The following is a 14,807-nucleotide window of genomic DNA, read 5'->3' as shown; positions in this document are numbered from 1 at the left end:
AGCAAAGATACTGAAATATACTTAAATGGAAATAGCATTTTTTTTTTCATTATTACAAACGTGTTTTCTTTCATTACTCAGTGAGAAATCAAATCTGTCCTTTGTTCACCTGTCATATGTTGTCATTTATCTGTTCTGATTGATTAGCAGTTATGTAAACCTTATTTTCTGTTACCTTCAACAGAAATTCTCATACTGTTCTTTGGCTCATGTATCTGTATCATGTTTCCGTAGCAAGACCATCAACCTCGAAAAAGGTTCATTCGCGCAGAAGATTCTGAATTACTGCGGTGTGCGACTCTGACAGTAACACGGACAGTGTAATAATTCAAACAAATAAGGAATATTTCATCACAGCGTTAATTTTCACATGTTTTGTCCTATTCTTAAATCCAAATTACGCTTGATTTCGAACACAAGTGGAACCATTTCCTATTTAACTCTACAACATGCACATTATGCGGACTGATCCGTCTTTTTAGATTGTCCTTTGTTAGCTACAATGTATGCATTTCTATCTCACGACCAGCAGGTGTCACAATCATCTCTGTAAACTGCAAGTTAAACTTGAGATCCTACAGTCACACCGATTAACGCAACGTTTCAGTTTTGGAGGCTATACAGAATATTAAGCCGCCGAAGAAATTAAGTACACATGAAATGCAAACACATCCAATATGATTTGACTAGATGATGGCATGTGATTTGCAAATAATGTTGTCACTTCTCACAAAATATGAATAGGCTGTGAGATATTATTATGAAGTCACGGTGTGATCAAAACAAGTGTCTTGTTTTTATGGTATATTATAACCCTTTGTGCATTGCATTAAAAACATCCGCGCGCCAGCTTAACAAACAAAAATCAAATTTGTCTGATATCAGTGTAGCCTACTATGAAACAATGCCCTCCAGTGTAAATCCCAGCATGAACATGGATGGCCATGACGGGATTTGGTGATGCTCTACAGTCTGCAAGCGCATGCTGAGCCTGCAAATGTCTTTGTAATTTCTTAGCAACTGAACGCACACTGTGGCACAGTTTTAAGGATCCAGTTGATTGTGCCTAAAATGACTCCCTCCCCCAATTTCCACTCCAATTTACTGTTATCTTCAGGTGAAATCAACTATACTTGTAACTGAGTAATTTTACGGTTTAATGAATTTTTATGTACCAATATGTAATTTAGAATTTGTTTAAACAAAGAACAAGCATAACTACGGAATAAATTGATTTTTAAATGACAAAAACAAATTACTAAGTTGTATAAACATCTCAGTTAAACGTGATATAAAATACACAAAGAAAGCCTGTATCAAACTGTAACCTTAACGTTTACAAAAATGTGTTTTGCTTGAACGCTTGATGTCATTTATATGCATTGAATCCATAATCATCGCAAGTGAACGATATCTCTGGATGCTGGGCCTGTTCGGTTTCGTTCATTTCTTTCCTGACCATTGAAAAACTTAGATATGAATGAATGTTTGATTGATTGATTGAATTAATTAATATTAAATGAACAGTCGACTACCAACAGCGTCACTATTTAGCTTCACATATATGATGGCTACTGTTAGCATTATACATAAAATGATAACTTGCCTTACGTGCTGGTATATACTGTTTGTTGCTGTCACGCACCTCTTGCTACATGCTAAACACGCCTTTGCTACATGCTAATGTCTGTGGACCTGGATGCATCACGGTTTTGCTGTTGACACGGTGCCTATTCTCCTATCCCTGCTGGCACTTCTCTATATCGTCTTATCTTTAGTATGTATTTAACTTTGCAAAAACATCGATTTGTACACCACGTGCAAAGAGACAGTCATTTTCATTCGAGGCACTTTTGAATAAGTACAGTGTTTTTGGTATTTATTATTTTGTTTATAAAATATTGGATTATTTTGGTTAGAGAAAATAAAATCAAATAAAAGGTTTTTCCTCGTGAAATTAAATAGTTTTGAATGATTAATGCTGTTCGGTAACAATACTGTGTTTTATGGTATTTTCATCGTAATCCAAACCCTACGATTAGTACAAATCGGGTAAATACGATCACTCTGTAGTAGCTAAACTTAGGTTAATTTAGTCATATAAAGTGCGATTTTATGAGACTAATGAACTGTTTTATTGAGAAATAGATTATTTGAAATTGACAGCTTTGCGAAAAAGAAATGGTGGTATTGTTGCATAGGAATAGCTAAGTGTATCTTCGACTGAGGTCGTTAATTCGGAGAAGAGCCTGGCGGTTGTCTATGGTCCTGTGGACGGTGATCAGGAAGGGAAAGGCTGAGGGCAGCTCCACCTTCGTGCTCAACTTCTGATGGCCCCAGTGCAGACATCTCAGGCGGTCAGCCAGGTCCTTGCGACCTGCACGCTCAAGAGCATCCTGCAGGATCTTGGTCTTGTTTAGTTTGTCCCACGTTCTTTCATACCTGGATCGATGAGATGAAAAATAATACAAATGTGCTGTTCAACTTCATATCTAATCTGCGCCACCGTGACCTACCAACGTTTACTTGATTGCAACAAAATCATTTCAAGGAATTTCCATGGGAAATACCATATGAATATCAATGTGATTTAACACATGACTTTCTATTTAAAGTCTAGACATGGAACTAATGGTTGCATCCCTGATATGCCTCCATCTCAAAAAATACCTAAACAAACATTGTCTTGCAAACAAATCAGTCCTTAAAAGGTCCTCACTATAATCCAGTTAGCCAGGTTCATTACTCATATGTTACTCATTCTCTGTGAGCTGATCTGGATCTTTAGTTTAGCAGACTAATCCAAAGATTCATTGTTGTTGTATGCGTGTTGCAGCTACACCAATATAACACAAGGTGGCACGGCCCCACCTTACAATGTAATTAGTCAGTTTTTTCTCACTAATTAAATCAAATCTGAATACTGTCTGAAGTACAGATCACCAAAGTTTCATAGCAATATCAAAAACATTTACAGAGGATATAGCTGTGTTTAATATCTAAGTTGCTGCGTTGTATAGAGCTCTAAGCTCACCAGCACTCCAGCATCTTCTTGGCTTGGGCTTTCTTCTCTGCTGCAGTTATGTGGAACTGCCTGACTTCAGGTCTGGTAAAACCCAACTCATATGCCAGGATGGTCCACTCAAATCCCAGGTGCTTGGAAAGATCCTGGACCGACTTAAGATTGATCACTGCATCCTGTAGCAAAAAGGACAAAGTCAGTTTCAAGATCTTGAAACTGCCAGTAGAAGTCATAGGTATATATGTGTCTATATAAGCATATCATGTATTTAAATTACACATTTTGCATGCTTTTCCATCTTCACACATTTTCTGACAATTTATTCCAATATCTTACCTCTTGAGCTCTATTTGGCATTTTGGTGTCTTTCCTACAAAATTTCCTTCCTTAAATGGTTTGGCTAGAATCAAAAAGCACAGTGCCATGTATCACGCTACTGGTAATTGCACAATTACATGTGAAATAAATCTGAATTGCAACAGCAAAGATACATATTTTCCATTAATTTATACAAATATTTTGTTCTGGTAAAGTAGACTACTCACCACTTTGGCACTGCGTGAAGAGCCCCCCTAAGTCAGCACTGACAGCTCATACGTGAAATGTTACCATAGAGATTAATCAACAAAAGACCGCCTTGTTAAAAATTAAAACAGTGGTAAAGTGTTGAATTCATCCAGTCACACTACCTGCTTCAGGACAATGTTTTCTGCTCAAGTTGTGACCATCTGTCAACAATAAAATATACAACAACAAAGCAGACTGATCAGATTTTAAAGGGCCTTGTTCAGGTATTGTAAATGTACGAATCATGTTTACAATATCCAATTTGTTCTTAACACTGTTTCTTAATGGCCAAAGGTATATTCTGCAATTCCAGGGTGTTAACCTCCTTTATGCCCTGTGCTGCTTCAAACAGTCACAGCAAATCCAGTCCCGACACCCCGCCCCCTCCCCGCACGTGTCTGGAATAGTGACGTCACATTTGCCGATCACCTAATTCTTTCCATCTGCTCTTTTGAATTTTTGTGCCCAAACTTTACTGCCTGCCCTAAATCCACTCCCCTTTACATGAAGAGTGAGAACCAGCCAGTCACAAGAGGTAAACATTGTCGCACTTGCGTCCTTAAAGGCAGAACGAACGGGATTTGTGGCAATAAAATGTTTATTATTATTATTATTATTATTTTTAATGTTGCATGAGTTACATTCAAGGTAAAGCAACTTTAATCACGTGATCCATTTCATACGGCGGGTAAAGTCGAAGTAGTTCATTCACTGACAGAGCAGAGGGACATGACGTCACCTTGTATAATGTTTACGATGCAGGTCATTGGCATGAGGTTTGACAGTATGAGTAATTAACCAAGTCCACTCATGCAAAGTAAAATTATATAGGTGTGATGTCTGTGAATCGGAGCCGGATCTTACCCTATGATTACCCTAATGATTATGTTGCAGATAGACCTAGTAACCCCCACCCCCTAAGAGAAAAAGAACAATGAAAGGAGCAGAGTAGATACAACTCTCTTCAAAGGGCTGTTATTATTATCACTAGTCTGGAGATTTAGCGAGTCGATGGTCAAATTAATTTGCATTAAAAACACATTAACGACTCTCATGTCCCACCCGTTATACTTTTACGTATGACAAAAATGCTTCCTAGGTGATAATTATAGCTCGGAATTTAGACATGTTTCGATTGCTAATTTGGTGAATTTAAGTCTAGGTTCTGTGGCCTCAAGCGACAAGCATTACAGAAATGGGATTCTTAAAGTTCACATTTAACATTATAACACTCATAATTCTTAACGTGATTTTATTATAGGTTGTGGTTTTATCATGCAAGTTAAGTAGGCCTATTCAAATTTTACTTTGAAATGGTGGTCAATAGCTTAAGAGCGACACCTAATGGCTGGTTGGGATATCACGCTCTTAGCGCGTTTGTAGCGTCAGTGAAACATGGGACATACAGTATATTTAACAATGGGAACAAAAGGCAGGTGAACCGAACCAGTGAAATTACATTTTGAGCAAAAATAAATTTAGACATAACTTACTTCTTACAAGATGCTACAATACAATATAATTGATTGAAAACACTGAACTTTAAACTTTTTTGTAGTATTGACAGGAATTCAATACTTGTATTTATTAATTATATTTCTTAATTAATCACATCACATTTATTAGCCTTTAATAACTCAATACGCAATCGATTTATGTTTATACGTCAAACGCGTTTCAGTAGATTATCCGACGGAGATTTTTTAATGAACTATTTTCTATTAGATGCAAACCTAACAGTGCTATTATTTGTAACAAAAACGGTTCTACGTCGATTTGTGGAGTGAATATGCAATTAAAACAAGGAAAAATAAACAGGAAATGCTTAACTTTTGTATTACTTGCTGTCATGATTTGAGGTTTTCATTCACATTAATCAACGTTGTCCTGATACATAAATATACATTTGAATATAAATGTACTTTACTACTAGTTATTTCATTTATCCCACAACTCAATTTTCAAAGCACAATAACAATAAAAATGGAATTAAATACAATGCAATTAAGAAAGTAGCTAAGCATCCCATATGGTCTAGCGGTTAGGATTCCTGGTTTTCACCCAGGCGGCCCGGGTTCGACTCCCGGTATGGGAATAGCGTTTTTGATAAATTGGTCTTTCGGCTATTTTGTAAGAATAAAGCTCAGTGGCAAAAAAAACGACACTGAATGGTGGTATGCGGGCGATCGCGGTTCTTGGGGGGCATTGGCAGCCGGTGACTGAGCTGGCATTTGGCCCCTGTGAATTGTTGGTTAAATGCCCACCCCTCACCGCAATCGCTGTAATCGTATTATGACAGACCACACCACTGCCAAGGTCAGCAAGTTCTTTTCAAAGTGCGTAATTCATTAAATACTATTATTATTAATCCTCTATTCAGATTTTATTCTTTAGTTTTGCATTTTTATCAACTACCTGTGTGATATGTTTAACAAACGTTTTACTTTTTCAGTTTTATATTTCAGTTTCATTTCGTCATTGCTTACATCAATTTTCTTCAAACACACAAACACAATTCATTATGTAAAACGTTTTATTTCCATTTTAAAATACAGTGATTCCCAAACAACAAATTATTTTAGAAAAAGAAACCGCTTTATCAGATCTGTGCAAGAGAACTGCAAGTTTTTTTTGTTGTTGTTAAATAAATATAAAACAAGAGGGAGCAACAAATGCATTAGAACAAGATAAGCTAAATTAAAAGAACCAGTGACAGTACAGCTATATTGCTAATTTTGCGTATTTAACAAACAAATCAAATAAACTTAAGTGAAACTAGTTCTTTCTATTACAGTGAAACAACAGTGAAAGTGCAGCAAAGATCCAGAGCAAATAAAACATCGGAACTGAAACACTTTTACAATAGGCACCACAACTGTACAAAGATTTTACATATTTCATTTAGTCCTCTGATAAGGTCAGACATTCACTTTTCTTCATCGTTTAAAAAACTGCAAAATTGAATTGATTCCGTAAATATGGTTTTGTAAACAGTTTTAAGATGTAGTTTGACTTTTTTTTGGCTAGGATACAACTTTAAAAATCAATATTGCAACAACAGCATCCTTGCAATGCATAAAATTTCATCTCAGTTCAGACTCTATTCTCGGTGGGGTGTCACGTTCCCCGTTTGCACAGAAACGCATTTGCATTTCCATGCTGCTGCTCAGAGTACGTTCTGCTTCAGGAATACTTCAAAGGAGAGGCAGACGGGCCCAGCCTGCTGGGCCTCAACACCGTTGGGTCTCCTGGCTTGCCGGTAGTGTCTGGCTGACATCAGTAGCACCCATCTCTCCAGCTTCCATCCCGGAGAGCGCTGAGCGTGGCCAGGCTTTTTGGGGGCGTGAGTAAGCTGGAAGAGAATTAAGGAATTAAACCCAATCTCATGTTGAAAATAAAGCTTTACAAGTATAATTCATGATGCACCGGAGTGTAATTAGCCACTTAACTAGATTATAATGCCTCCCTACATTGTACATTACTGTAGATGGACATTTCAAATGTTCCAGTACCTTTATTGCACTCCAACGGCACAGGATAGTGTTTGATACTGAGACACAACTTAATTTAAATGTAACAGTCTGTTTACTGGGGGGATGAATGAAGCCAAAAATATCCAATCCAATCCAAACCAATCCGTATAGTGTATTTTCATAACATTACACTCTATCACATTATATTACATTGTCTTCCTCGCCCAAACCCCACATTGAGCAACATGGGGTGACAGTGGCAAGGAAAAAACTCCCTACAAGGAGGAAACCTTGGGAGGAACCAGACTCAAAGGGGGAGCCCAACCTCCAGGGGCTGCCAGAGGAAGTCAAATGAGCAAGATGGCAAAATCTCAATTCACACTGTCTGAATTTTAAGAATACCGAGGGGTTACGTCCTTCCTGTCCCTCCAGTCCCGACACCCCTGCTGCTCCGCTTGGCTCGCTTACCTGCGTGCAGGCTGAGCTATTTTACTGCGGGGAATGGCACTGGTCCCGTTGATGGATGCCGGCCTCGGGAGGGCGCTGCGACCCGGAATGGATGAGGCGCTGGGTTTGTTGGGGAGGGGGATGCCACTGCTGGAGCCTGAGTGCAAACTGGTGTAGGGGGAGGGGGCAGCGGAGCCCTGTACTGTGGGACTGACGTAGGCGGTGGCCTTGGTGGGTGGGCGGGACAAGGCGGAGAAGTTGCCCACGCTTTGCACACGGTGCTGGAGCTGACCTGGGGAGGGGACTTAGCGGGAAACAGGATGTCAGTCAGCTGGGTGGGGGCACTCGGAATAGCACAGGTCAGGGCAAGGTGATGTGATGTGCGATACGCAAATGTCTCTAAAATTACATGAATACCCTACTCTAGACTGGCATCAATTAAGTTGGTTCAAACGCCATAAACTGAATGAAATTCAAGCAGAACTGTTTTCAGAAAATGTCTAAACGGTTCCTCTGTTTAAGGATCTTCAAATTATTTTGGGGATATAGCCCATCTCCCACATCAATGCCTTGGCGATTCAAAGAAGCTACTATGCAACAGATCAGTCACCAATTGTAAGTTTTGCATGAAACTTCTTAGACAAAAATAATGTGCCTATTTAGACCTGAACGAAAATGTAAATGGTCACACAGACATCCCACCTTTTGCATACTGATTTCAGGGAGGTGGATGAGGGACAACTGGAAGGGGGGGTTAGGGTTAGGCATGGGTGGTATAATGGTGATTGCCCAAGAGGACGGTGGGCCCCCGGCAGAAAAATTTGCCATCCCATGTGTGGCAGGGTTGCCCCAATAAAACTTCTTGCCAGTTAATTGTGCCTCTGAATAGCATAATGACAGATTTCTGGCACATTGTGCTTCGTTCACGGCTGCCAGGGAAATGCTGCCCATTTGCTGGGAGACTCCCGGAACTTCTGGCAGAGGCGGGATGTCTGTCGACGTGAACTGCAGCTAGAGAGATATTACAGCTCAGCGAACGGCAGGAGTGAGGCTGGCGCTCGTACTTGAGGACTGCATCCTGGTCAGCACGTTCGAGGAGTCGAAGCTTTGGCTGTTGCGGAGGGACGGGGAGCTGGTCTGCCCGACGGGACCGGGAAGGCCGGGAATGCTGGGAAGACTGGGAACGCTCGGCATGCTGGGAGCCCGCACCAGGTTGGGCATGCTTCTCCTCAGCTTATCTGCAAAGTAACACGGCTTCAGAAACACCACAAATGCACACACATCACACATTGGACAGCATACGAGCGCCTTAAGCACCAACTGCCAACCTATCAGGACCGTAACTGCCTGCAGCACGAGTGCCAGTTACTGTGATTAATGTAATCTGATTGGCAGATCAGGTAAAGGGGGAAAGTGACGGGAAAAAAGCCACATCTGGCTCCAAGTTAGAGAGCAAACAAAAGACCCAGCAAACAGGATGCTACGCTTCAATTAATAGGACATATTTATGTCATTCTAACCAAGCTTACAGAGGGGAAACATTGTTCTTTTCCCTTTTCCCTTTTCCCAATGCGTTTTCCTCTGAGATGTGAACAGCCAAATACCAACAGAACAGTCCAATGTGCTGCAACAGCTTTGCGTTTTGCAAACCAAACAACCTTCAGATGCACTACAGCAGGAGCCAAATGTCCCTACCTACCAAGCCTTTATATTACTAAATCTTATTATTATTATTATTATTATTATTATTGACAATCCCTGGGTTAAGAATGTCTGACTAACTTACCGAACGGATTGTCATAAAGCCTATTGCATAAAAAACTGTGTTAAATCCAGTGGTTCCTAATAACGGATGCACGCACTACTTCTGATGCTCATGAGAACATTGCACAAGGTTCAAATCATAGTACAGTGCAGGAGCATATATAGTTACTTTCATTATTACTGTGCTATTATTATTATTAGTATTATGCACAGTATTATTATTATTAGTAGTAGTATTATTATTAGTATTATGCACAGTATTATTATTATTAGTATTATTATTTTCCACTGTATTATTACTTTTCCAACTTACCTACAAATTCAACTTAAAGACAGGCTTAGGAAACAGATCTCGTTCAGAACCTGGTCACTGCCTATATTACCATTATTAGAATAGTCTGATCAACATCTGCTCATTATTTCTCAAAGTTCTGAATTTTATTACTAGAATAAGACATTTATAAAAGCTTCAGGGCACTTATCCAGATATAATACTCTGAAGAACCACATCGGTTCCCAAGCTGCTCACAATCGTTCCGTTTCTTTGAAGGAGAAAAAATTGTGAAACTTACTCTCGTGTTCAGCTTGACTCCAGGAAGGGGAGCCTAGTTTTCCCAAAATTTAGACATTAACGAGACAGACAAGGGAGACAAGCACAAGTGCACACACACACAAACACACAAAAATATGTGTGTTAATGTTTGACGTGCTCGTTCATCCACAGACATCTTTCTGTCTTAATGAAGGCTTAACAAGATAACGGATTTCCTGCACAAAATCTCTGCGAAAATGATTTCGTAATGGAGGTAAATACGCATATGATGGTGTCCCTGTTTTAATTGCTTTCTAGAAAATGCACAGATATTTGAATTTGCACTGCTATCTTTATGAGGAAAATTATAATTTGTTCCAGGTCCATCCAAGAAACCCCAACTCATCTCCTGCAAAATATCCCACAATGAAAAGCACCCACTGCAGCGCGACATTACCTAACTGCCAAGCAGTTAATGAGGTAATAAATATGGATTTCTATGTTGATATATGGACATTTTTTGCAGTAGCATGTAACAGTTCATAATAAATGAAACATTTCACAGTGTTTTGTAAAAAAAATAAAAGAAAACTATATGGAACAATAAGAATAATAATGGGTGGTCATTGTAATTATTTTTTACTAGGAATTTGTACTTGTGTGAATTTCAAGTATTACTCTGTCATTGCAGCAGGACTTTCTGGCCTGGAGCCAGAAATACATTTCGGGGGTGGTATGAGTGGGGGGGGGGGGGAGAGTGGGCGGAGTTCAGACCCCTAACAATATGCCTGGTCCCAGGAACGGGTATACTGGTCTCTATCTGGCATACTTGAGCACAGCTCATTTACTGGTCAATCGGGGATATACTAGTATACAGCTGATATACTGGTATACAACTGGTATACTGGTGTACAACTGGTATACTGGTCTACAGCTTGTATTTGGGTTTATAGATGGAATATTGGATTATAGCTGGTATACTGGTGTATAACTGGTAAACTGTAAAAAGCACCATTATCCATTTACAGATTCACAGCTCTGTTAAGATAATTGGGCACTTCCTTATGGGCTCCCCAGTACACTATAAACTAAACCAAGCATATATGTGGAAGGAGCCCCCCCTTCCCAGGAAGCACGAAGGCCACCCCCCCCCCCCCACCTACCTGAGCTACTCCTGTGGCCCAGAGCCTCCGGCATGTAGCTGCTGAGGGGGCTGCTGGAGTACTGCTGCTGGGAGAGACCCCCCAGGCACTGGGGGGCCGACGGGCTGCGGCGGCAGTCCCTGGCCCCGGAGAAACTGTGGGAGTGTGAGAGGCTGCGCTGCAGGGGGCGGGCGCGAGCCAGCCGTGGCTGGGGGGGTGGCAGCTCATCATACTCGTCCTCCTCGTCCTGCAGCTCGGGCTCCTCGCAGGGGGGGCGGCGGCTGGCGTGGAGGGAGAAGCTGGAGCTGCGGCGGCTGGCGGAGGCCGAGGTGGAGGCGTAGTCCTGGCGGAGGCCTGCAGGGCGGCGCACAGTGTGCATACACACACAGTGATGGCTATCAATGATAGCAGGCTGGTCAAAGAAACACACTAAAGCTAATTCCTATCAGTCCAAATCACTGCAGCTGCTCACTTGAACTAGATGTTTATCCGACTTTCCTCAGTGCAAATACCCAGAGAAAGGAAGTGATTACTGATAAACACATCTGCTCAGGAACTCCCGGCTAATTGAGAGTAGAAAGTCTGGATTTAATTCTCCGCTTCAATTATTTGACTGCCGTAGTGCAATTGCAGTGCACATGGCTGTAATACTATCATACTCCCCCTCCACTACTCAATGTCGCCCACACACACACACACACACAAAAAAACACATCTGTTCAACAGACAGGAGCAACACTGAAGCAGCACAGCGGTGGACTAACTTCTCTGGGGGTCCTGCACTGACATGGGTAGGGTGTCAATATTTGGGATGATGCAAAATCAATAAGATCCTCATGGAAGGAGTAGGGTGGTAAAAAATTTGTGATCAGGGTGGGGATGGGACTGCCATCAGTAAAATTTGCTGATTGGGAGAAGGAGGGGTATCACACTGGTGGATCAATGAGGCGAATTAAAAAAATTTGCCCGTTCCCTCAGGGCCGCATGGTGGTTCAGTGATTAGCACTGTTGCCTCACACCTCTGGGACCCGGGTTCGAGTCTCCGCCTGGGTCACATGTGTGTGGAGTTTGCATGTTCTCCCCATGTCGTCGTGGGGTTTCCTCCGGGTACTCCGGTTTCCCCCCGGTTTCCCATGCTGAGGCTAATTGGAGTTACTACATTGCCCGTAGGTGTGCATGTGAGAGTGAATGGTGTGTGAGTGTGCCCTGCGATGGGCTGGCCCCCCATCCTGGGTTGTTCCCTGCCTCGTGCCCATTGCTTCCGGGATAGGCTCCGGACCCCCCGCGACCCAGTAGGATAAGCGGTTTGGAAAATGGATGGATGGATGGATGGATGGATCAGCGATAATTCGACTCGCCTCTCAAGGCATAACCGTCGACTTCTTAAGTCGTACAACCATTGCTCTAGACTCCTTTGTGAAAAAAAGCTGGGCAGCATGTAGGAATGCTCCATTTAAGCTGGGATGGGGGCGTGGGGGGGGCAGCATGTAGGAATGCTCCATTTAAGCTGGGATGAGGGGGCGGGGGGGGCAACATCGTCTATCCTGAAGACTGTTGCTAAAAATGCAAAGAACAAATCTGTTGCTATAACTTTAATGAACACATTATATCCATATATATCAATGCAACTTCTTAGAATTCTGTCTTCATGGGGGCCTTATTTTTTCGGGTGCACTAGCAGCTGCCTTATGGTAAGTCCTGAAGCAGCAGCATCTCTCTATAACTTATATCCCTTTTCACCTTGCAGGGATCACTCCCCCCCCCCCCATCTTCAATGACCATCATGGTGACCTCAAAGGACACCTACTTTCTTCTTGTAACCGTGCCATTATCTGAACGTCGGTCAGGTCCTGCAGCTTGTAGCTCATGGAGATGGAATCATCCTCCAGTTCCGAGGCGCTGATCTCGCTCTCCATGGAAGATTCCGGACTGAGAGGAGGATGCCTGCCGCCATAACCTTCGGAAGCAGAGTTATGGTGGGTAGAAAGGGGTATTTAATGCCCACAAAAAAAGTTCATGCAAGAAATTCTTATAAAGAAACATTTTAACAAGCCACACAAATAAAATCTGTTTCATTTATGTATACTGTCCACTATATGGCCTCTTTTTTGGTACATGTTGAAAATTGACCTGGGGCATTGCAGCGAGTCACAGAGAGGCCATAATGGATGACAATGCGTTTGTATTAATGCTGTTATGTCAGCGAAGCTTACTGTGATTGGTTGAATGAAAGAGGAATGTGGGAGATCTCTCTGCTAGACCAGAGCAGTCCTTCCCATTAGGTGTCTGAATCGGGGGGAGCGGAGGATGGCTGGATGGCGAGAATGCAGCTAGACAAAAGAGGGGGGGGGGGAGATTATGTTTCTGTTTTTTGTTGTACCTCAAAAACCCGTAATTTTACACTGAAATTAGGGCAATATTCTGAGTCAGGTTTGAACTGCAACATAGAACAATTACACTTCAATGTAAAAAAAAATACATTTTAACTATTATAATTTACCAATAACAATTAAGGCATGATTAAATCATGACATACCAGTCATAACTGAAGCTATCGGGAGAAAATACACAAATAGCAGGAGTACTGTGATCCTATCATTTAAATTTAGTCTTTGTAGCCTTGCAAATGGGAAATGGCCAAACCACTCCCCTCCTGTTCCCAACCAATGGGGGACAGCCAGAGTGACATCACACACAAAGTGATATTCCACAGGAATATTCCAAACATGTCATCATAAAATAAATGGCATTCGCAATACTATATGCCAAATATTTAGAATGAAATTTTGCCTTAGAAATGATACAGCCAATAGAAAAAGCACCTTTAAAAAAAATTAATTATCCAAACCCATTGATAGGGAAGGACAAAGCAACCTATTCAGATTTGTCTCAGTTTCATACAAACAGAAATTAGTCGTAATTGTTCCAAAATTCTGAAAAATAATTGTAAACTACAACAGGGCACACAGTTTTTATACAATATACAGGTTATATCATAACAATCGTAATACTCTATACGTCTATAAACACGTCTCAGATTAATCCATAGGCTGGACCCCTGAATTCTTCTACTGAATGCCCCCCCAGCCAAAGCTACAATTATCCAGGCCCACACACTCATTGGCGCCCCCTAGTGTCAGGGCCCACTGAATTACCCTGTCTCCCCCTTCCTGGACCGTAGGTTATATTAAAGTCATATGACAACAATAAACTCCACTTGAAACCACAAACGGAATATTAAACATCACTGAATTGTAGAACTGTGCTGTATTTCAGCACTCGGCAAGTGGGGCACGCTGCAGTACCGTGGCAAAATGACAGAGGACGTTTGAGGAGAGAGGAGTGACGCGTGTCGTTAGCTGGATGAGACGGCACAGAGCAGGGGGGGGGTTACCTGGGCGCTCTGCGTGAGCGGGTCTGCTACAGGCCCAGGCCGAGCTGCTGAGCGGGGCGACTCCAACCACGGGGGCGCAGGGGGGGGATTGAGGTACAGAGCTGGGAAAGATGCCTTTCCATCGCTGGACTGGAGGACAGAAGAGCCAGTTAGACCAGGCGGAGAGAAGGGAGGCTGGTATGTGCTTGACCCACTAAAAGGCAGCCCGTTTTTCAGCTGCCTGAGCTGAGGGGGCGGTCAGAAGCAGCTTCTGCAGCAAAGTGACGGACTTCCACGCCCCTCTGACACACTGCAGGGGGAGCAGAAAATCAGCTCAGTCCCCACAGGAGGGGGCTCATTGACGTTACAGAAGCCAGCTCAATGGAAACGTGCCCCCCACAACAGCGCGGTCTTAAGCAGCATCTCTGGCCCCCGGAGCATACCCGATCACCTCCCTGAAGCACGATCGGCCTTAGAATCACTTTGT

At 42.1% G+C, this 14,807-nt stretch overlaps 2 protein-coding genes, 1 long non-coding RNA gene and 1 other non-coding gene across 5 annotated transcripts; 2 read left to right on the top strand and 2 right to left on the bottom strand.

Moving 5' to 3' along the window:
• Positions 1-2,111: 2,111 nt before the first annotated feature.
• Positions 2,112-3,613, bottom strand: wu:fc50b12 (uncharacterized protein LOC103911624 homolog). The gene is made up of 4 exons (XM_049022272.1): positions 3,568-3,613; positions 3,359-3,422; positions 3,035-3,198; positions 2,112-2,442 (listed from the first exon to the last, which is right to left on the bottom strand). The coding sequence occupies exons 2-4, from the start codon at positions 3,377-3,379 to the stop codon at positions 2,208-2,210; spliced, it is 420 nt and encodes a 139-aa protein (XP_048878229.1). The 5' UTR covers positions 3,380-3,422; positions 3,568-3,613; the 3' UTR covers positions 2,112-2,207.
• A 1,999-nt stretch (positions 3,614-5,612) lies between these two features.
• trnae-uuc (transfer RNA glutamic acid (anticodon UUC)) lies at positions 5,613-5,684 on the top strand. Its single transcript has one exon. It is a non-coding gene; the product is annotated as a tRNA-Glu (tRNA).
• A 424-nt stretch (positions 5,685-6,108) lies between these two features.
• LOC125739193 (SLAIN motif-containing protein 1-like) lies at positions 6,109-14,501 on the bottom strand. 2 transcript variants are annotated; one of them, XM_049009065.1, is made up of 8 exons: positions 14,342-14,501; positions 13,161-13,277; positions 12,755-12,904; positions 10,969-11,301; positions 9,846-9,878; positions 8,574-8,747; positions 7,531-7,813; positions 6,109-6,941 (listed from the first exon to the last, which is right to left on the bottom strand). In XM_049009065.1, the coding sequence occupies exons 3-8, from the start codon at positions 12,861-12,863 to the stop codon at positions 6,866-6,868; spliced, it is 1,008 nt and encodes a 335-aa protein (XP_048865022.1). In that variant the 5' UTR covers positions 12,864-12,904; positions 13,161-13,277; positions 14,342-14,501; the 3' UTR covers positions 6,109-6,865. The 2 variants fall into 2 exon arrangements, with proteins under 2 accessions (XP_048865022.1, XP_048865031.1); XM_049009074.1 differs by lacking the exon at positions 9,846-9,878 and having other exon boundaries at positions 14,342-14,499.
• LOC125739212 (uncharacterized) lies at positions 8,632-11,264 on the top strand. Its single transcript, XR_007397089.1, has 4 exons — positions 8,632-8,721; positions 9,998-10,079; positions 10,187-10,285; positions 11,201-11,264. It is a non-coding gene; the product is annotated as an uncharacterized LOC125739212 (long non-coding RNA).
• Positions 14,502-14,807: the final 306 nt, after the last annotated feature.

This window comes from Brienomyrus brachyistius, chromosome 1 (genome assembly GCF_023856365.1).
Source record: "Brienomyrus brachyistius isolate T26 chromosome 1, BBRACH_0.4, whole genome shotgun sequence".
Lineage (NCBI taxonomy): Eukaryota > Metazoa > Chordata > Actinopteri > Osteoglossiformes > Mormyridae > Brienomyrus > Brienomyrus brachyistius.
This window is presented reverse-complemented; position numbering and strand designations above follow the sequence as displayed.

Bases quoted from the DNA above. Each gene is read 5' to 3' on its own strand.
- wu:fc50b12 (XM_049022272.1), bottom strand. From the start codon at position 3,379: ATGCCAAATAGAGCTCAAGAG. The intron at 3,199-3,358 runs GTAAGATATTGG...TTTTTGCTACAG, and splicing joins TGCCAAATAGAGCTCAAGAG to GATGCAGTGATCAATCTTAA. The intron at 2,443-3,034 runs GTGAGCTTAGAG...TCATCGATCCAG, and splicing joins AAGAAGATGCTGGAGTGCTG to GTATGAAAGAACGTGGGACA.
- LOC125739193 (XM_049009065.1), bottom strand. From the start codon at position 12,863: ATGGAGAGCGAGATCAGCGCCTCGGAACTGGAGGATGATTCCATCTCC. The intron at 11,302-12,754 runs GTAGGTGTCCTT...GCCGCCCTGCAG, and splicing joins GGCACGGTTACAAGAAGAAA to GCCTCCGCCAGGACTACGCC. The intron at 8,748-9,845 runs GTAAGTTTCACA...GTTACTTTGCAG, and splicing joins GAGTCAAGCTGAACACGAGA to ATAAGCTGAGGAGAAGCATG.